This window comes from Megalops cyprinoides, chromosome 2, assembly GCF_013368585.1.
Source record: "Megalops cyprinoides isolate fMegCyp1 chromosome 2, fMegCyp1.pri, whole genome shotgun sequence".
NCBI lineage: Eukaryota > Metazoa > Chordata > Actinopteri > Elopiformes > Megalopidae > Megalops > Megalops cyprinoides.
In genome coordinates, this window is record NC_050584.1 from 35314381 (window position 1) to 35337405 (window position 23025).

General features: G+C 39.9%; 1 protein-coding gene across 2 annotated transcripts in view; it reads left to right on the forward strand.

Moving 5' to 3' along the window:
* The first annotated feature begins 7695 nt into the window (after positions 1–7695).
* The window catches only part of nlgn1 (neuroligin 1), a 151017-nt gene continuing 135687 nt past the window's right edge, over positions 7696–23025 (forward strand). Inside the window, exons 1-2 of one of the 2 annotated variants that reach the window (XM_036520790.1) lie at positions 7696–8186; positions 8748–8807. In XM_036520790.1, the coding sequence (XP_036376683.1) occupies positions 7700–8186; positions 8748–8807 (547 nt within the window). In that variant the 5' untranslated portion in view covers positions 7696–7699. The remainder of the gene's footprint in view (positions 8187–8747; positions 8808–23025) is intronic. The other variant, XM_036520791.1, reaches the window with a different exon arrangement.

The window sequence follows — 23025 nt, forward strand, 5'->3', positions numbered from 1 at the left end:
AAACACAACAAAATTGTGGAAAAGGTTTTGTTTTAGAGTGACATATATTCTGGTTTAATATGAAAGCTAGGTTACAATGGGAAGGAATTAACATGCTTTTTTTATTATGGCCAATGCTTTGTATTGTGCACAAAACCAGAAGACAAAAATTCATTTGTAAAATGGTGAATGTGGGAATGTGGCTTTTTTCAAGTGCTAGAAGTCAGCGCTCAATATTCTGTTCACAGTATTTGTCCCCTTCATCGCATCATTAAGGACACTGTCAACAGATTCTATTATGCTAACTTTCATTATTCATTTGAACACCCCTGTTTTGTTTGCCACTGAGCCTGATCTGTTGCTCATTTTGTTTCATAGCTATATAGACTCACAGAGAAAAATGACCTTGATTGGGTTTGGATTTTACAAAGCACACACAAGCACACACACACACACACACACACACACACACACATACAAATGCACACTCATGCACACACACACACACATAGTGAAATAAAATTTTACTGTAGTATGAGTAGAGACTATTTCGCCGTGACCTGCCTTGACTCAAAGTTAGCTGTTATGTTTTTAGTCATTTGCACTCTCCTGCAATGGTAAATAAAATTGTGAGTGCATACACTGAGAAAGTTTGCCATTAGTGAATCATGAATGTATATATATAAAGCGTCTGTTTTCAAATGGGCAATAGGTGAAAGAAGCTTGTACATCCTTTCAACGACGTGCTGTGGTTGGTGATACTGATTCAACTTTGGACGTGTTTCTACCAAAATGAGACTTTCTCTTAATGAGTTTCAAGTTGTATTAGTTATTTCCCTCGGCTTGCAATAAAATTCTCTCCATTTCCTTGTAGAGTTAGTCACTCAGCACCGCAGCAAATAAAATGGTGTCTGATATTGGCATTTTCTTATGGCCACAGTTTAGAACCACCACTGGTCAGTTGGATATAATTTGAAACCATTTTTTGAAAAGGACTGAATGTCTTCTTGATGTTTATTCCCTCCCTGTGGATTCTGCTGCATTTCTGGCACCAATTCATTAGTTTTGAATAGTCATTTGTGCTTTGCCTTGCACAGCAGGAGAATACGGAGCAACATTACTTGCCCTTTGAAGAACATTATACAGTTCACACTGTGTGTCCCCAAGCCATGTTAACATAGCCATGGTGTTGGGGTTTGATTTTGAATGGACCCAGTGAGTGAGTTACCTGTTACAGCTACATTTTGACTAACCCAAAATATGTTATTCTCTCCACCCATTTTCTATATAAGACTGCATCTGGACACAAAACAGTTCTAACACTCATGCACTGGGAGTTCATAGTTTGAAACAAATAAATGCTGTAATACAGCAGAGTGTAGTAAATAGCACATATTATGTGCACTTTGTGAATAATGATGCAAGTAGAATCCATTTATTATGCCTGGCAGCTCTGAGGTGGCCAACTATGGAATCCTTATAGTTATTTATAAAATAATGACATGGCTCTTCAGTGCAGCCTTGAGCCACCTTTTGTGTCATTTTTGCATCATGGCGAGTAAATGCTCTTTTGAGGTCACCTAGCTGTGGATTGCATCGAGTCAAGCTTTCCCCAGGACAATTTCTTCACTATCCGCAGATTGTAGACTCAGTAGTTTAAATAGCACTATCCACAGACTGTGGACTCAGTAGTTTAAATAGCTATCGTCATAAAGGAATTCCCAAGCAGCAGCCTGGTATTGTTATAGTTAGTCCAGTCATAGATGCTCTGCATTGTGGGAATGCTGAGTTTGACCTCAGACTGGACCAATATGCTTTTGAAGAGCTTTTCAAGTCAGGGCTGCCAATCCAGAGCAAAAAAGGACAGTCCTTTCTCTGAAATAGGCAGCTTTTATCAGCATTTAAGAACAGCAAAAGTGTTCCTGTGCTTTGTAAGAGGGTTTTTTTTTTTAGCACCCAGTATAATGACTGGATAGTACTTGACATTCACCTGTGCTCTGGTGGTCAGCTCACACCTCCAGGGCTGGAGGTTCTGTTTTTTGCTGGTCTTTTTTCAAAGTAAAGAAAACAAGGAAATGGAACAGTGTACACTGAAACACAAGGTGCCAGACAAGGTAACTGCTGTAATAGACTTTCATCTGTTCCAAAGTGGAAACCAACGGCTTGACGTTCCTCTCCTTCCTGTGTTACTGCTGTGGCCAGAGTTTGCCTTTCCACTTCTTCATTGCTGGATAAGTGCAGGCTTTGGACTGATTGATCAGAGTTCTCTGGCTCTTAAAATGTAAGATGGTCCTGGGCCTTCACCTCTCTCATGATCCTTTGCCTTCAGCCCATTTTGTCATACAGTACTTGTGCTTCTGTCCAACCATTTACTGTAGGAAAAAATATTTTAATGTCTTAGAAAGGGTTATGTCTCTCTCAGTCTGCTATGAATATATTCCCTTGATTTTCAAATTTAAATAATTGTAATTAAATGCGCTAAGTAGCTGGCAACCGTGTAGCCACCCCAGTTTCAGCCAGTCTATGTATTTGTAACTACTGCTAGAACATAGTGTGTATGTAAAACGTCCTGTTTATTACTTCCTATCTGAATCACAATCTTGGCCCCACAGGACTGCACCCTCTGTAGGTTTGTGTCCTGTCTGAGAGCCTAACTAACCAGCTAATTATTGCTGTAATGGAAACCAATTTAAGATGCCCCCCCTGGTTTCAACAGTGGGTTGAAGTGAGCTGGAAAACCTGCTACTAGAGGAAAACAGGACTTGGGAAATCTGGCCTGTTTGTATTAGTGAAAATTTAATCTAATGGAGCTGTTTATTGGCTCCAAAATGTATGATAATGACTTTCCCATGCATTTCCCTGACTGGGTCCATTTCATGCCCTGCAGGGAGATGGTGGGAGTAAGACAGCTCTCAGAGGACAGTGCAGTTGGTAGAAGGCAGGTCTGTTTGGAGGGAATTTATTTTAATGGCAATCTGGTGCCTCCATTCTGGGTCTTGGAGTAAAATACAGAGACGTGTGGCTGGTTGAAACAAGTGTAGAGATTCTTTTACAAAAAAAGAACTAGTAGGGGGGAAACACTGCTGTGAAGTACTGGTACCCCTCTCACTAAAGGTGTGACCATAACAGCTGACCACTCAAAAGTTGGCAAAGAGCTTTTGAAAGGGAAGAGAAAGAACTAATGCAAATTGTAGAATTGTAGAGCAGTCCAGTGCAGAAACTGATGAATCATGGTGGTGTATGTCAGCTGTCACACTCCTTAGCAAGGTGGCAGAGGCTGTAGGCTATGTTCAGATCAGGTCTTGCATGTGACCCATTCACTGGGGTGGTCTGTTTGTGCTTCTTCTTAGGGTCCCAACATGCTATCTGGATTTAACTGTTCACTAAATGCCAACAACCCTTTCATTAAGCAATACGATCGGTTGATATTTTTCAGAACAGACATATTTTGCTCTTTTTCCTTTACATTTTTATTAGACCAAAGTAAATGACAGTATCAGCTATACAAAAGAAACCGCCAAAATGATTATTAAATTTGCTGTGCAGTGAGGTGATATTAGAGGTGGTTGTCATTCAGCTTAATACATTTTTACATCTATTGTAGACTTGACGTGTCTGTTGTGGTGCATAAAGACAGAGGCCTGCTTAAAACCTAAATGATAACAGGCATGGAACCTTTGAGTGTTTTTTGTAAAATCCCTACTGGAATCACTGTTGTCAAATCTTGTTGTCAAAAACCCAAGTGACATGTTTCACTATGGAGCACAAATACAATGTGTGTGTGGGTTGGGTTTTTTTTTTTTTAAAACAAAAACAAATGATGCTTAATTTTTCACAAGCTGTGAGAGAAAGTCACCTGACTCCTACTGTAAACTGCAGTGGTACTCAGCAGTCAAACCACAAATTTTCAAAGTCTCCGAGGTAGTCTCATTCCAACTAGTGCAAAACTGCAAGGTAAGCATACTGTCTGAAATAGTCATAAGAGCTTGCCTATAAATTTACCAAAAGCCTTATTGGGGGTGAAATGAGATCATTAAGGTCAGTGAGATCTTGCATTGAAGTAAACTATATAGTGATGGAATGTTTAGTCTGTTGACTGACTGCGATAATAATTCTCGTTTGTGCTTCTATGTTCCCTGGTCTTGACAGCTTCAGCTAAAATAATAGGCCATTCGTTTTCTAGAATGTGCTTTTATATAATCAGTGGACCTTCTAGCCACTACTGTGGGAGGGGAAAGTGCTGAACCTTATTAAAAGTTCTTTGTGCTCTGTCCACTCTGCATCTATGTATGCTTATGAATTTTTGCAGTATTTCTGTCATACTGTGGAATAGAACTGTAAATAATGAATCAAACTCAAAATCTCATGATGGAATTCAGTCCTCAGGCAAAGTATGAAAGGAAACAATGTATAATTCATAAAGAAGGATTGACAAGTTCAAGTTCAGACCCTTTGATCGTAATTGCACTATAAAATCCCAATCTGCAGTGGTAGATGTTTTCACTTCCTTAAACTGGAGAAAAATAGGGCCCATTTAGGATGGAATACAATCCCTCTGCTTTGTGGTTTGACCTTTGAACTTTCGGTAACACATTGAAGGCTGCCATTATTTCTTTTATCACTTTCTCGGCATATTCCTTTTATGACTTGCTGAAATGTTAAGGTTGCAAGTTAAGATTAGAAAACACAAAAGTCCTTAAATATGTTATTCAATGGCTAAATTGCAAGACTGGTGAATTAAGTCCATGTTCAAAGCCTGTATTCACAAAACCACTGATTCAGAACTTTCAGTGTGTGTGATGAACTGATAATATGTGGAAACTGAGACTGATATATTTAAGAGTATGTGATTTTGTCTTTGAGGTGGCATTGTGGTAAATGAAGCCCCACAGTGAAACAGCGTATCGACTGCATGGGGACTCACTCAGCAGGAGTCGCACATGACAGGCTGCGCTTTCCTAGAAAAACAAACAAACATGAAAAACGGCAGAGGCAGCAGCAGCATTTCCTGGAATAGGAGATGAGTAATTTTATATGCAAAAAACTCCAAGACTGATTTCACAGCCAAACCCAAGCGCTTGACCCTTTGAGCTCATTAGGGATTTTTCAGAGGGCTATTGAATGGGTGCGCTGTCCGTGTGTGAAAATTGTTCTCCACACCTGGAGGAGTTTAATCACACTGGATATTTGAGTGAACATTTTTTGCACCTTTAAAAATGAGGCAGAAATAACTTGTCCCGCATCCAAACAAACCAGATGACTGCAGTCACACGGAAACATTGGAGGCTGTTTTGCCCTTGATTTATGGAGTTTACTCTCCTACCAGTGAAAAGATCAGGGCTGTACTAATATGTTCTTATTAGGTGTTCAGTGTAATGAGTATTTCTAATTCCCTCTTAGTGTGATATTTACTTTAAATACCTTTGTGAGTTTTTTCGCTCTTTGGCAGTGGCTGCCTGTTTCACAGCATGTGCTCGCTAGATTCTGATCGTTGCACAGATTAGCTGGTGCAATCACCAGCCCCAACAGGGTGCATATTGATCTATTCAAAACATGCAATTCCTGACATCATTGGTTCCTGCCTGCATCTGTCAGCTATTGGCTGATCTGAATTACAAGAAAACGACTTCAATCCAAAGCCTAAATATTTGAGATCTTAACCGAATGTTAAAAGCCTTTGGCCTGTTTTCCTGAGATGACTAAGTAAATCTGCACTGTGGCTCGTGTGCAGTTTTTCTTCCCTTGTTGTAAAAACCTCAGGGAAGTTTTATAGCCTAATTAACAATACAGTACACAATCAATTCAGTAGATTTCTCATTTCATTCCTCTGTTTATCTGTTTGCCTAATTATTCTAGGACACAGTTTGTCTGTGTTTGGTTGCATATCATTTCCATGCATTTGTCAATAGACGCGATTTGTTTTAAATTATGGTTTCGATGGGAGCGGAAATTAGGGCTTTGCCAAAATGACAAAGTTGGCTGAAGAAGAAAATGGCTGCAAATATTCCCATAGAGTTTTCAAATATGTTTCACCTCTGGTGGGCCATCCATCGCTACAAGGAACTCTGCATTTCTGCCCTTTTCAGCTTTGGAATTATAGTCACTTTTAAATTGTGGAATGTAAGGAATTCTGTGATGTAATTCTAGGGTCAAAAATGCAGGAGTCAAGGAGTCTGCCATCTTAGTTACCAGTGATACAGTATCTTTGGGGATTAACTTGACCAATGAGCTGCGTGCAACTGCAGTAACAAATCTATCTCTTCAACAGGGCTTAATTCTGATTTGAATTATTAGACTTTACCCAAAGATAACAGAGGACCACACTGTGCTTCTGTAATATTGCCAACAAAACTCAAAACTCAAACATGAGTGGAACACCTGACTCAGTTGCTCAGCCAATTGTGGCAATTTTTGTGGCACGTCAGGAAAACAGCAGCTTGTGAAAATATTTTATATCTCCCCATCCTTATTTGGAGACTCGATCGTTTTCTTCGCCTTTTACACATTGCACTCAGAGATAATAATGTGTTTCATGCTAGATTTTGAATGAGTCGCTTGTTTTGCTGCAGTCTGTACTGCAGTCTGTGGTGTTACAGTAATAATCAGGACAGGAGTCCCATTGTGGAAGAACATAAAACCCATTGTATAGTGGTGGGGATCCTACCAGTTTGTTCATTTACTGTGTTAAATGAATGCCTGATCTGAATTCTGCTGTCCACTGGGGGAGTGTTGCCTCAAGTTATAAATGTACTCCCATTCCTCATTAAGACCTGCTTTCTGTGGAAGATCCAAATATAGCTTTAATATGTGTGCAAGGTTGAAAAGTTAGCTTTTATCATTGCAGTTGTAGAAGGTGGTGCTTCCATGTACCATTCAGAATACACCTAAAAATTATACAAGCGTATTGGCACATGACATTGTCCAACTGAAAATGTTGCTGGTTAATGTGCCCATCTTTGCTGTGTAAACAATATTAAAAGATTAATCCTTTTTTTAGACTAAACGACTTGTTTTTGCAGCGTTTTCCCGGATATACCTCTCTATGTCCCATTTAGTCCCTGTGCGTGTCTGTTCTGACTCACTGATTATGAGAAGTGTCACATTAAATTTAAATCGAGAGTCTCTGCTCTGTGAAATGCAGCCTCTCTAATTCTCCCCCTGTAACAGAAGACAGGCTTCCTTAACAAACGCTTAAACAGTTCTGTTAGCTGGAGATGATTGATGGGGTGTCAGGCTGAGGCTGTGATTTCTGAATGTTCGAGTTGATAGCGACAAAGCGCAATCGTAACAGCTAATGAAACCCTCCTCTCCCCAGATTCTCTTCCTCTCCCCCGTGCTAATGAATTATTTTTTATTTCCTGCAGGATATAGACCAGCGGCTCGACTGGATTTGATTTATCTGCTGAAGCCCCACAGCAAATGGCCGTGCTCCTCGTAGCACCGGGATGGGAAACAGAATTGTCAATAGGATGCGGCCTGATGAATAGCGGCGAGTGAAGATGTCGCCCCCATAAGTGTGAAATCAATGGGAAATACTTGCCATGCGAAAAGCCTTTGAAAGTTTTGACAGCCGCACCTTCAGGAGGTTTGATACCTTGCCTCTGATTGCCCTGTCCTCCGAGTGGATATAAATCGGGTTTACTTTTAAGGGGCGGCGCTGGCTGAGAGTGTGTCCTGGTGTGGCGCCGGTGGCGGTGGTGGAGGGAACATGCCCCTGCAGATGCTATCGCAGGCATGCCTGGCTTGGAGGGCAGCATGGGCACTGCGTGCACAGCTGCGTACCAGTGTGGACCTCACCTTCTTCCTGTGGATACTGGGGGTGGCACTGCAGGCCCCACCGGTGACCCTTGAGAAGCTGGACGAGGTGGACCCTGTGGTGACCACCAGCTATGGGAGGCTGCGGGGATTCAAGAAGGAGCTCAACAATGAGATCCTGGGGCCGGTTATCCAGTTTCTGGGCGTGCCCTATGCGGCGCCCCCGACTGGGGAGAGACGCTTCCAGCCCCCGGAGCCACCTGTCTCATGGCCTGACATCCGGAACGCCACCCAATTCGCTCCCGTCTGCCCCCAGACCATCCTGGAAGGAAGGCTACCTGATGTCATGCTCCCTGTGTGGTTTACTAACAGCCTGGAGGTCGTCTCATCATATGTGCAGGACCAGAGCGAGGACTGCCTTTTCTTAAACATATATGTCCCCACGGAGGATGGTGAGTTAAGAACAGGAGAAACAGGGATAGGGTTTTTGAACCTCCTTTATGTTCCGTTGCTGATTTCTGACAGAGTGGGGAAAAAGCGGGGGGGAAAGCATGACGTCTGCATGCGTTTGTTTAATGGTTTCGTGCATGCCGCTTCCCTGTGCGTTTTTTGTGCGCATCTGTGGGTGAGTGCGGGCGCCTGTGTGCATCTGTCTCCTAACCTCCCGTTCACACACATTTTCCTGTCCACCACAGCACGTCCATCCAGGTGAAATTGATTCCTTCTTGCCTCTCCTTCTCACACTTGACTGCCAGCAGTCCATCATCTGTCCATTGTGTGTGCAGGCACAATGAGTTGGGCTAATGAAAGGGGATCCGATGTAAAGTAATGATGATTGATTGTCTGATTGACTGATTGATTGACTGATGATGTTGATGATGATAATGATGAACTGAGATAGAAAGTACAGAACTCTTTTAACCTTTTCTCCTCAGTCAGATAGTGGTATTGCATGCTCCTACTGTCTGTAATGGAGCTCCATGTTATTTTTTAGTCTTCTATTCATTTTGCAGTAAAAAGAATATCCAAGGAATGTGCCAGGAAACCGGGCAAGAAAATATGTAGAAAAGGAGGTATGTATCCACTGGAAAAAAAATCCACACAAATGCTGTGCCATAGAGGATCTTGTGTGTCCCAACAGCAAATCTGGGGGTCTGATACATACTGTATATTTACTGTGAGGTCACAGGTCAGAGAATTTCCTGTTACTGATGACATCTGTAAGGAGTTAGCCAGAGAGACGAGGACTTTAAATTAGATGAGAGGACGTTGAACTTGCAGAGTCTAACCTCAATTAGAAGGGATGGTATCTCTGTTCCATTGGCTTACACTGGCTGTATCGATCACAGCTTCATCAAGATAATGTCTTCCCTTGGGCCGCAGGCCACTGGGGCGCGGCAGTCCTCCTGGTGACAGTGCCCTTGATAAGGCAGGCGCTGTTAATGCAGCTACTTTGGCTGTGGCAGAAGGCACGCTTATTAGGTGTCCTCTCTGTACGCCTCACATGGCAGGGAAATATGGAGCATGCCACATGCACACATGGTCAGGGTGGTTCCCCCTCTACCCTCATGGATTGCGAGAGCAATCGGCCAATGGTGTAGCATCCCGCACTTAGCCAGTCCCACGCTTGTTTTGGTGCCTGTCACCAGTGGCCTCTTCAGGAAGGCTGTCAAAAGGGCTCTGACACCATTGCCTGTGCTGACTTTTATGCTGGGCAGACAGAATTCATCTCCCCCTGTGCTCAGACCAGGAAACTATGGTTACAGCTACCCCCCACCCACCCTCAGTGAGATGAGCAGCTGGGCTGTCCTCCCTCTCTTTACCCTTCCTCCCTGCAACAGCCAACCTCTCACCTTACTGTCAATCAACTGCGCTGTCCCACTGCAGAGGAACATGTGCATTGCATTTCCAAAGACTGAAGCTGTTCTCTTCACCTCAAGCACATTTTATAGAATTGTTAATGCTCACCTTGCCCTGCTCTGCCTTTGATTCATTTGATTGTGATGTGAAACTATGCTTTAATTGAAAAAATGAAAAAAAAAGCATCCAGATTATTTACTGCACTTGTTAACTAATAGAGTCCTCATACTGAAATGCAGGCTGTGAGGTCTCTCTGATCTTTAAATTGCCCCACTGAGATTTTCACTGTGTGATACAGCAGTTGCAGGCCAATGAACTCACCTAACAACACCCCTTCTTGTGTTTCCTTGTGTTAAGTGAAAATAATCTGTTAACATATGTACTGTTTGCGTTTTTGGTTTACCTTTGCTACAGGTTGAAATTGGTGAAGATATTGGTGAAGATATTGGGTTTCAGCCTTGCACAAATTATAAAGCTGTAAAACCAAACTATGTAATGTTTTGAGGTCCATCCTTTCATGATTATGTAACACAGGCTGACATGTCTATTTTTAAGGTTCTGAATATTAATGAAAAGGTGCTGAGGGCTCAGAGTATCCTCTCATTTATGATATGCAAATATATGTTTGAAGTACTGAGAGAAAATGATAGATGTTCCTTTGTACAGCAGCTTCTGGATAACTGCACATCTGAGCAATGCTGTGAATTTTCCTGACCATAAATTTTGCACTGATATATCTGTATTCAAGTGACTATGACCAATATATAATGTATGTTGTGTGGCTTTGGAAACTATGTTTGTCTCTCAAATCCTCTGCTATTTTGTTCCCCTGGTTTGTGAACAGATTCCATGCTGCATCATAGATTGCACAGGACTATAATTAACCAGCTTGCATAACCAATACTCAGCCAAAGTTAAAGATATTAATCACAACAGACTGAATGGGGGATTTTGTGTACATTATGCCTGTTGTTATGCCAGCATAGATCTGTGTGATTTACACAGCGCCTGCACCTCAAATATTTGCCTCTCAGAGTATTTGGCTACAGTGCTTAATGGTTAATACCTATCCTTGCAGACTTTGTTTATCAGCTCTGTCATGAACATTTTATAATCCTTTGCTTGTCTTTAATCAGTTTTAGAACCTATTTCCATCTCAAGACAAAAGTTACTTCATTGATACTCTCAGTGTTTTGTTCTTTTAATCAGACACAGAGATTATAGTGATTCGCCTTTGAAGCCTCCACAAGATCCAATTTGCCCACCGTGTTATTTTTGAATTCGTTGCTTTGTTTGATAGCAGTGTTTTAAATGTGAAGCAAAGAGAAACTCATTGCCATATATCTGCTTGTCTTGTCATTTCTGATTAAATTCCGTGTCCCAAGTAAATCATGTTACAGTACAAATAATGAAACAGACCTTGAAAACTTGAAACAGACCATAATTTTAAACTACCAAAATATTGCATAGAGTATCAGTGATTTTGTGCAAAACGCAACCAATATTAAGTAATACATATGGTAAAACATAACCCCGCACTGGAAAAGGGATATAGCTCTGAGGACATCAGTGCAACACATACTGAGGTACATGTGTGATCTTGTTAGACACATTCACATCCATAGTTAAAATATATTTAGGAAAAAGTTTGAAGGCCTTCCTGAACATGATGGCCATGAACTAAGTTGTGGGAAATACACAGCACAGCACCCAGCATTCTTTCTCCAGTGACATCCCAGATGCAAGGGATTCTGGGTTTTCCTGTTTCAGTCTACTTTTAACAGGAAAAGGTAGAGATCATCAATTTTGAACAAAAAAAACATCTTTAGTAGATATAGGGCCTTGAAATTTAGTTTGTATTCTCTGTGTATTAGTGTTATTTAAATTTTGTGTCTAGCAAAAATTGAAAATATTGTTAGACATACTGGTTGACATTTTTACTTTGCACTTTCAGTTTTTCAGTATCATGGCCCACATCTGTGTGGTATCAATGTATGCATATTTGTGTTGCATTTGTATTGACTTAATATTAAATACTTAAGTAGTTCTAATATACTCAATATATGAAAAAATTACGTTGAAATGTGTGCATTGACATAGAGACAATGTTTCTAATTAATTCAGTGCCAGTATATTATTTAATCCAGTGATTTTAAACCTTTTCCAAGGCACTTGTTATTTCAAGGCACAATTAAATTAAATTCATGTAATTAATTTAATCTCACAAGCAACAACAAACCCCTCCATTTACATCACTGTCCCTCTAAAGATGTTCATCAATAATGTAAAGCAAAGAAAAAAAGACGAGGAAATGTGGCATTAATTCCCAGCAGTGTTGTTATTAATCTAATATATTTTAGTTGGCTTGCTAAATAAAGGAAAATTGATTTTCCTCCACAAAGATTCCCCATTTGACAGAGTAATTATGGTAATTCTGTGCATCTCATGTCAGAATGTATACCTATTATGCTTTAAATTAAGTTGTAGTTAAGAAAAAAATAATATTGACAAGATCCTGCATGTCCAACTTGAGCGTTTTCAGCTTTTCAGTTTATTTGTTATTATTGTTCACTTTTGTAATGGCAGTCAATTTACAACGAGAACAAAGCAAAAACAAGGAAATGGAGCATTGTGATAGATTGTTAGGTTTAAAACTGTTTAAGAAGGTAGACAATCTGTATTCTCAGTTTATTAATTTTCATGTAGCGACAACTCCTGTGTCCAGAGTCAGGGGGAGACAGTAGAACACGCTGACAGCAGACTGATCCACAAATTGAGAAAAATCAATGCCCAGTTGGGACACCGGGTTGATTTCTACTGCACTGCTCCGCCAAGCTGTGAACAGGGGTTTTGATATAATTGCCCCAAGTAGTGTCTGGATACGTCACAGAAGGCAGCAAAAGGCGTAAGATCAGGGAGTATGCCATGGGAGTGCCTGACGAGACAGTCAATAAGAACATGGCTCTCTCAACAATCTGAAGAAAACAGTCTAGTTTTTTCATTGGTTTGTGACGCTCCTGAGGGAGGCGCTGTCTCTGCGATGAGTCATGTGGAGGTTGAAATAGATTTCCCAGCTCCGATAGGTTCTGTGCCCCCACCTTGCTGCACTTTGGGGGATGGTGGGCAAACATGGGCAGAAATGTGGTCCGTTGGGGTGAGATGGGGGATAGTGTGGCACACTATGCCCCAACTTTTCTGCATGGGAGGGGGGTATTTGCATATTTTTCGTGTACACACACTTCTTGCTTCCTCTCAGGAAATCAGACATGAATTATTGCAGTGGTGATTGTGGAAATTATGTGTACTTGGTTCTAAATGTGATCAATTTTGGTGGAAGAAGGGAGAAAAAAGTCAAAATACGGTATCTCTGTGAACTGAATTGAATTCTACACCAGCAGGCTCAGCATTTTGAAATTCACTGTCTATAGAAAAGATATTAAGCAGTGAGTGATGGAATTAGGGCTTGGTAGAGTGTGGAAGACTTCTATTAGAACTTTATTTACGGCGGATTGAATTCCACTCTGAAGACGTAGCAATTCCTTAAAGGAGAATACTGTATTTGATGCTACAGTGGGGTTTGTAGGGTTTGTCTTGCTGTATGGCTGTCGAAGAATTGGGATGGCAGGTGTGCCCTCTGCCATAGGCATAAGTAGGACTCGGTAATAGGTGTAAGTAGGATTCAGTAAGACACAAAATGTTAATACTTTGGTGTGTCTTTAGACTTGCTGTCCCTTGACTATTTTAGCTGCACAGTGTCAATTCATTGTGGTTTTCCTGTTGGTATGGTAAATATGTATGACTGAGTAAACATGTTGCTGCACCAGGGGAGTGGCCTTGGGAAGACAGTGTTTGCTCTGACCCCAGAAAGTTGGGGGTTCATTTTGCAGCTGACTCAGACCATACTTTTTCCTGTTTGGCAGCCAGGAGCAAAAGGAATATATTGGGTGTAAATGCTCTGGGATTAACGAGTGCCCTTTCTAGGGGGGTATACTTCTGCCTAGAGTTGCGTCACACCACGTTTTTGATATTCGCACTAAACCTACACAGTGTTCGTAAGCATTTTGGAGTTTTCAATCAAATCTTGAAACTCAAGATTCTTATTTGTATCTTCAGAATAATTCTCCACTACATTTTTTGCTTGTTTTGATTTGGTATTGATTTTTTCTCTTAATCAATGTTTCATAATTCTGCGCGTCAGAGGTATCCTGCTATGTTTGTTTCAGAGAAGCTGTGCTAAGAAAATAATGTTCAGGGCTTTCTGAGTAATGGCTGGTGTAAAGGATTAGACTGATAGAGCAGGCATGATTTGGCACATTTTGTCAGCACACAACTCTCTTCAAAAATTGATGGCAGTATTACAGTCTGTGGCTGGTTTCTTTTATTAGTGACTTTTAAATAGAATCAACATGCAGGGCCATGCATGTGCAGGTTATGATGTTGTGTGCTGGTGAAGGAGGAAGAGTGGAATTATATGACAGACATCATATTGCTTTCTTTAAGCTTCATTTCTCAAAAATGTTCTCACTGTGCCTTCGATGAAAGCATATGCATTTACAGTATGTTTAATAGAAAAACATAAGTAACTGATATTACCATTATTTCAGAGGTTATTCCATGTTACTCTTTATGGCATTCAAGGTTTTCAAAAATGATTCCATGTAACAGATAACCATATTTAACATAATGATAGCATAACTTGTTTTTGCTGAACAGTGAAACCAAGTGTAGTTTTACCACTGCCTCCAAACTAAAACAAATATTAAAGGGTATTTTCTTTCACGCTGCCACTGTCAGGTCAAAAATATCTCTGGTACTCTGTAGATGACATAAATAATCAGTTTATGCTGACCAATAACTTGTTTTTGGTATTTGTGCCTTTGGTTTTCTAAAAATGCTGCTTATGATTCCTTGCAGGTCTGAATAGTAGCCTCTCAGCAAACACAAGTCTGTGGGATAATGCAGCAGAAAAGGCCTATGGGTGATATAATGTTTGGATTGGCTTGGCCAGTGGCAGCTGTGATAAATTCTGAAATGCTGAAGTACTGCAGTCCATTTAAAGAGACAGGCCAGGCTGAGCTCACAGCCCTTATTTTTATTGGTCCTTTATTTAATTGAACTGCACCAATCATAGTCATATGCATTTACTTACATGCTGCTCCGATTACATATGTAGTTATATTTTAAAATTGACCCAATCAGTCAGTTTTCCATTATTTTCATTTTGAATGAAGCAATTAGAGAGCTGTTAGAATCAAACTGTAAGGGGAGTTTCAGGTCATTGATGCAATTGATTAATCTGTTGTCATACTTACATTATGTCTGTGTAAGTGCTACTGTTGATACAATGTAACTATTAATATCAGTTCACATACAATAATAGCATTGTTTGGTCTTCTTTTCCCTTTCTGGGATGAAGATGGTTTGATTGCTTGGAATTGTGATTTTTCAGGAAACTGGATTTTAAATAAACTGATGATAACAATGTTGTTTATGTAGAATTTATGTATTATAATTTAAGATAGCAAGACCTTGTGAAAGGACTGCGCTTTGTGCTTAATTATTTATATCTAGGAGTTCTGAATGGCATTTTTGTAATGAATCGAATCTTTCAAATGATAAGCGTCATCACCCTCCATATAAGCGTCCTCACTCTTCCATATTGTAGCCCATATGCTGATATATTGAATAGCCCTGAATATTGAATAGCTGTTAAAGTAAAGGTTCCTGCTATTGTGCTATATATGTACTGTACAGCATAACTGTTTTTCCACGACCTGGTTAAACTGGGTGTGTTAACGTTCTGAGAGTAACACATTGGATTCTAGTGGCTGAGCTTGGTACAGGCATGCAGCCACACCACAAGCCTTTCCACTCTGTTGACGTCACTGCTCTGTGTTCTTAGAAATGAATTCTGGCCTATCGGGCTTGTGCCGGGGCATGTTAGGGAGTGACTCATAATGGTACCCTGTATTGGTGTGCCACAATCCCATTAGCCAGCAGCCTACTTCGCTTCTGCTCCACCTCCCCTCAGCTGCAGGCATGTGTAGCCACACCACAGTATTGTAGAACGGTTGCCTCAGATGCGTTTACTTATTGAGCCCATCCATAATTTCCTTTGTGGCGTCAGATGAATGACAACTATGTAATAAAAGTGTCTCCAGTAGCTGATAGTGAGAGCCTCAGTCACATCTCAGGCAAACAATAGTTGTTGATACACTGTCCAGGATCTGTTTTCCATGCATGTTAACAATAGAACTCTAAAGGCTAAAATGTCACTGGAGACATTAGAAAAGCCCTGAATCATAACATTACCAAAAGGGACCTAGATTCATTATTATTATTAATGATAATAATTAACCTTACTTTGAATCTTGTCAAGTCAGAGACAGTATGTAATATCATTCCAGTGATGCTTATTTTCTTAACAAGGATGGATTCACTGAAATGCAAATCTGTGCGCTCTGGTAAACGAATGCATTAACTTGTCATCTGAGTGCCCCTAGGTTCTTATTATCCTAACTGTTATTGATATTCATGTTTGCTTTTAAATTAACAACTCTATATTTATTCATATGCACAAGTCCATCTTGATTAGAAATAAGCTTGTCTGTCTTAGGTGAGTACTGGATACTTCCTACACCTTGACTCTATTTAGCAAGTTGAAATTTCAATTAGAGCTGAAATCATTATATAGATTTTTCACTGAAGCTAGTTTGCCAGCAGAGTCAGGATTCCACATGCTGACATTGCATATAGAACAGTTATTCCCTTGTACATATCAAACATAAAGTGTACACATAAACCTGTGGGTGCATTTAACAGACCTTGATTAACCCTTATCTAGAACTTCATCAAACATTTGTTCAATGATCTTATTCAAATGTGGAAAATGTGGGTGCCAAATGTTTGATTTATTCCTATATCACCTATAAAACAATATCTTTGGAATGCCCCAATAGTGTGTGCTCAGCACAATTTCATTTTCAAGTGCAACTCGTCAGATACCAGATACAATTGTCTTTATTTAAATAATCAAGTCTGTTTGTATTGATGTGCTTATATTGGTTATTCTTTTTGACCCTACAAAGGTATATCTTTCAGTTGCCCCCTAGGGGTATCAGAAGCATTTTGCCACTGTTTTTTACCTTTGATACTGTGCAGTAGCTTGTTATATATAAGTTGAACAAGTGCATTGCATTTCCAGATTAACCATTACCTGCAAAGTGCCTCATTTTGTTCATAGGCCTACAGTGAAAAATATTCCATTGAAAAATGAGGACTCCCATTTAACCCAAACGAAAGGATGCACATTAGCATAATAAAGCCTCACCATCAAACTTTGTCTGCCTATGTTGGCATGCCTGCTGTGTTTGTACCCGTTTTTGTGATCCGAGTATGAAATTTTGTTCCGAGCAGACTGCCAAGTTATTTTAATTACAGTTTATGCTAAACAGTCAACCATTGGATTGAACACACCGGTGTACTGTACTTGGCCATGTTCCCAGATGAGCAGAGGCATTTTCTCATAAGATAAATGACAAATAATGAACCTGAAGGAGGGAAAAAAGGAATTGGTCTGACAAGCTCTTGCGAATGGTGGCTGTTTTTGAGAACCTTGGAAAACAAAGGCTTCACACTGAGATGATAATGAGTGCACTGTTTTTGACTCTTGTGTCTTGAATGTGTCTTAAACATCCAATTTTTAGGTTTGTACCAGTTAAACTTGGACTTAATGGCATACCTTCATTGTGGAACTACCAGTGATGAAAAAATATGTCAGAGGACAACTTTGAAATGCCTTTATCTAGTTCAGCTTACTAATATCTCAAATGAAGACAGCCATGGCACTGTAAAAATTAAGACTCAGTTTATTGAGTAATGGTAGTGGTGGTGTTGGTGAACCTGGGAGCAACATGCTACCAAGGTGGCCGATTGCAGATTATGTCTTAAATACAGGTTAAACAATAGTAACAGTACAGCCAGCTGAAATATGTGGCTCTTTTAATTTCCCCTGAGATTTTGTTGGTAAATTGCCAAAGGACCTGTTTTGCATATTTTTAAACCCTGTTGCTATTTGAGTTTTATACGGCCCCACAATGTGGGCATCAAACTTCAAGGCACCAGAGAATGAACCACAAATTGTCCAACACCTCAGTCCATCAGCCTACCACTTTCGACCAAACATTTCATTATTGGCTTGGAGTTAAGGGCCATAATTAGTTTAACTGATCCTTGGAAGGGTGACTAATTGGAATTTAAGGCTTCTGCCAGTCAAAAGAATAGTAGGCCTTGCATGCTGTCTTGGTTTCTACCACTCCCTTTCCCCAGTGGGATGTCCAGATACAGTCTACGCCAGGGAAATCAATAGGCTTCTTTGTGTCTGCTGTCACTGCAAAGGTAGCAATAGACACCTTTGTGCCTCTAATTAGATGAGCGCCATCAATAACTCATCACTCCCATCATTAAGCATATTGGCATTGAAGACATTGTCTGTAGTCCAGTTTTTTCTGCTGCCTCAGTAGCTCTGTATCCTCAGCTGTGTGTTGGCATATCCATTATTGCATAGAGACACTTTGTCATATTGTAAAATTTATCATATTGAAATTTATTCAGTTGGATGGCCTCTCATTCTCTTCTCAGACAGGTTTACAGCCTTAAAAACAAGGTTTATATTTAAAGACAATGCTTGGAGCAGGTATAGGTGATGAATGATGAATGGAAACTGGTACTATTAGGGACAGCTGGTAAACAGCAGGACATTTTCAGGTGGTTTTGAGGTTCTGTGCAGAGAGCAGAAACCAAAGGCAATGTAAAGGACAAACAGTGTACATTGAATATTCCCATTGAATGAGATCCATCTGTCTGGGTTACATAGAGTCCTGGTAAGTAATAAAGTCAAGCTGCTAGAATTTGTGACCTTTCAGTAATATCCATCTGCCTGGAAGACATTGGTTCCTTATGGTGTAATTGTGTTGTAGTGAGAGAAGTAGGAGAAAGAAGTTCAGTGAAAAACTGAAATTTGATAGGTTGTGTAAAATCTCAGATACTTCCACAAGTAATCATCTCAGTCTGAAGTGGCACATACAGTAATTGAGCTTCTCCTAAATTTTGTAGGAATCATGTGTAGTGGATCTCTTGTTTCTACCCCCTCACAGAAAATCACATGTGCAAATGTAGTTCTATAACCACTGTATGTCTATAACCAGGTTATGCCTTGCGGTAATTATGGAGGGTGTACCAAAATTTTCCCAGGGTTCCTGGCTTGTCAGGGCTCCTCTGTCCCCTGCCCTCTGCCTCTCGATTGCATGGAAGAAATGGCAACATAATCCGCCATGAAATGTGCCTAGGGGCCTGCCAGCCTGTCGGCGCAGGAGATCTGGCCAAGGAGGCACACCAGTGATAAAAGCAGGCCTCTGATGTCACCAGAGAGAGCGCTTGACAGATTGTAGCTGCTGGCCCTGCTCGCAGTGCTGTTGTCGTCATTAATATTCATTCAAAAAGCTGACGTTTTTGTACAGTGGAACAACTGAAACTTCTGCATTGGTGTGTATATTTTCAAGTTCAAAAAGAACTTAAATTGAACAAAAAAAGAAGTGGTGCCAGAACATTAGGGTCCTTGACACAAGTGAAAGAGATTATGTTTTTAAAATATATGTGCAGTTTAGTGCCTGTTCTCTTGTAGAGCTATTCATTTTTAGTTTACGTTTTAGATTCAGCTACAGTGCTTGACACAACTGCTTGGGGTTAAAAACAGATTTTTGAGTCCACATACATGCCTGCTATGTCATTGTCTGTCATTATAGAGAAATTTCCACAAGGTCATATACAGTATATTAATGGAGTAGGCCTTCAGATTGTCAATACAAGTTTTTCTTTAGACTTTAGATCTTCCTACACAAAATGTGTTCTGAGCTTGGATGTCATGCTTCAAGTTGCTTCTGTTGTTTCTTTTATATTTGTGGGTGTTCACAACAGAGAAAAGGTCCTTGCTCTGCTGTTGGATGTAGAGATCTAAGAATCAGAAGTTACCGTTAGACATGAATAATTCTATAAAGCAGAGCTTCTTAGCATCTGAGCCAGAAGAGTACATTGTTAGAAGTAGTAGGAATGAGAAATGTGTCACTGTGTACTTTTGTCTGTAGTTCTCTGACTAGAAGAATGTGACATTCTTGAAAACATGGGTAGTGATATGTGCTATTCAGCAAAATAACATAAACCATATGAATATACTTGCAGATCAGTAAAGCATAATTACTGGATGTATATTTTACTACTAGCTAGGCCTTTTCACTAGTAATAAAGCGAGTATGTTGTCTAGAAGATCTGATCAGAAACATTCAATGAAAGCCCTTTTTGTGGATGTACGTAAAGGGAGTACTATGTTTGTTCACAAGATAACAAAGCTATTTGACTGTATAAGTGCAATAGCTGTTCTCTGAAAAGATGCCTGGTTGTTATGGTCAGGCACATTATGATACAGTGATTAGGCTGGAGGAAGACTCATGTTTGAATGTGAGTATACACTGCAATTTGAAAAATAAAGTAATATCTCAGCATGTGGTTGTCATCTTAAGGATTACTCAAGGCTCCAAATTTTCAGCTGTTTTCTTGGTCTGTGTTGCGGAACTCGTTGATTTCAGACTTGGATTTCAGAAATAGCCACTTGGGAGAAAAGGATCTTGCATGTTGCTATTATTGTATGAGTTGGCATTACCACTAGATGGAGCTGTGCGGAATTGACTGCTGATCCTGAAATGTAATTGCAAAAATAAATAAATAAATAAACTGTTTTACATACTGTGAGGTTTACTAAGTCTGTTTAGAACAGATTTTAAATTATTTTTGATCTCACAAATTATTGATTTTTGACCCTTTTTGTCAAAAGTAGCTTCCGTTAGCCACATGTACATGTTTTCAGTTACCACAGAGATGTTATAATAAGAAATATTTGTTATTGTTAAGATAAAGGTGGTTTAGCTCGCAGCTATTTTCCGTTGTACATAGTTACAGAGAGCTGTTTTTTTCACCTCAGTTTGTTGGAAACAGTCTTACCTTGGCCTTTGTCTCAATCTACCATGCCTGATACCAGAGATGCACCGATCCACTTTTTTCCAGTTCCAATTTGATTCCGATACCTGAATTTGGATATCTGCCAATACCAATACAGATACCGATACCAGAGCTCTTTTTTCTTGAATATTGTTATTATTAGCCTATCATTGTTATTGTTCTTGTTGGTATTATGTGTAAGGTTCCATGAGGCTTTAGTAAACCACACAGCACTTCTTATTAAGAGAACCAAAAATATTTTGTAAAATGAATTAATTTAAATGTATTTCAAAGCAATTTATTTTTAACTGTAGTTTAACCCTTTCGTACGTAACTTATTTTTATGCTATGTAGCGCTAGCGTGCGTGTTAGGATACATGGTTCGTTATGTTTTCATTAGCGTTATTAAGCTTCTCATTGTTTTCAGTTAGCATTTGCTATATTTTTAATGTTAAATCACTGTTTCCTCAAAGCTAAAATTAGCTAGAATTTTTCCAATCTAGTTTTCTAATTGCACTGGTTTCAGCATACGCGCTAAACGGCTAATCACACAGTGTGACCGTACGCGCGAAAGGGTTAAATACTCAAAACTATGTTCCCACGACTCTGTTGCATTTGACTATGTAAATGTGGTCGAAATCATCACTGAAATTCATGCTAATGGATTTTCTGATTGCCAGATAGTCCATATGGAAAAAAAGGAACAAATAGTTCCTTAATCTTCATAGGCCTATTGAACAGCCAAATCCGATTGGACTGACAAAATTCTGAGTCGGGTACAGCCCTAGTAGCCTATTATACGACTCAGCACAACTTCCACTTCTCTGAATGTTGGCTTTACACGCATTACAAGTTTCTGTCCTGCTTTTCTGTGTTTCGGGACTAAAATATCTCTAAACTAAGGACATGTTGAGTTGATAGCCAACTGCTAATGTTACTAGCTCACTCAGTTGCAGCCTAAAAGTTCAGCGCTCCGCCTGTACGTCTAACTCATCATATTCTGGGACACAAAAAAATATGCGTACTACTGGATATATTTGTAGAATTGTTTAATTACTAATTAATTAATTTGTGCAACAACATTTTGGCTGTGGGCAAAAAATTGCATTATTAGGCTACATATTTATAATTCATAAAAAACATCAGATTATGGAATGTGGATCGGTGACGTCAGTCCGATATGTGAATTACGTCAGTATGGGCACCCGATAGCGATATTGGATCGGATTGGTCCCAACTCTACCTGATACTGGCTCATCTCAGTTGTGATGTCAAACATGGCAAGACCTGTTTCTTTTTTCTTGATCTTCAGTGGCCTGGTCTTGATGTTCTGTTCTGGGTCTGGGTCTTGTCATGGAGAGGTCTGGTGGTCTTGTTCTGGCCATTTCTTGTTTTTGATCAATTTCTGGTCAGATTCTACTTGTTCTCTCCCTGTCTCAGTGTCAATATGTGGCCTGCATTGAGTGATATCTCTACTTTTCTCGTGAAGTCAAGCACTTTTGCTTGCCAAGTTACCATTATCTCGGGGGAACTAAAATTAGCTTGTTAGCCAGCAAGCTTCATCTAAATTTAATTTTGTGGGAATACTCATTTCATAGTTGGTTTTAACATGATCACAAAAAAAAGATTCGGAGAGAATCTGCCATAGGCAGAACCAGACTCCAAAGTTTGTCACAGACACCTCTACTCTGGAGCCAGCACTTAAGGCTGCTGTTGTTGCCTGTAGCGCAGTGGAAATAATATTCATGCAGTAGAAACTGTTATCCTTATCGGAATACAAAGGATTTTTATGTGAAACAGTCAATGTCCTGTAAAAATGTGAAGCATATTTTACGTGTGTATGTCAAGGATGTATGATGCCCCCATATAAAAGAGTATGCCACACAAGAATAGCTGGGAGCAATTTCCCCATTAAAGCTGTCAAGATTTTAACCGCTGTGCTTGATTAACCAGTGCTGTGGCATTCAGCAATCCTCATGACAAGATTGACTAATTCCCACCTCAGAAGACAGGACAGGAACTGAGCTGGCATTGTTCATATTGGCTGTGGTGACTCTTTTAGCTTTCCACACTCTGACTGTAGTGGAAAAATGCCATTGCCTTTGTAATCAGTCAGTGACCACACAGACAGGGCAGCAGTATTCTAAGAATTTTAGATTTATTATTTATATACAAATATTTATTCCAGATAAACTGTTTATGCTTGTATTGTTAAGTATTCAAATTTAACTCATTGTTTACATTTGAATTTGGTGGCAATGCAAGCATGCGTCCCGCTCTGTTTGGAAGCAGTAGCAGTGTGAGCAGAGGGACAGTAGTGCACTTTTGTCAGTCAGACAGTTGCAAAATACAGTAGATAGATGATAAATACAAAATACAGTA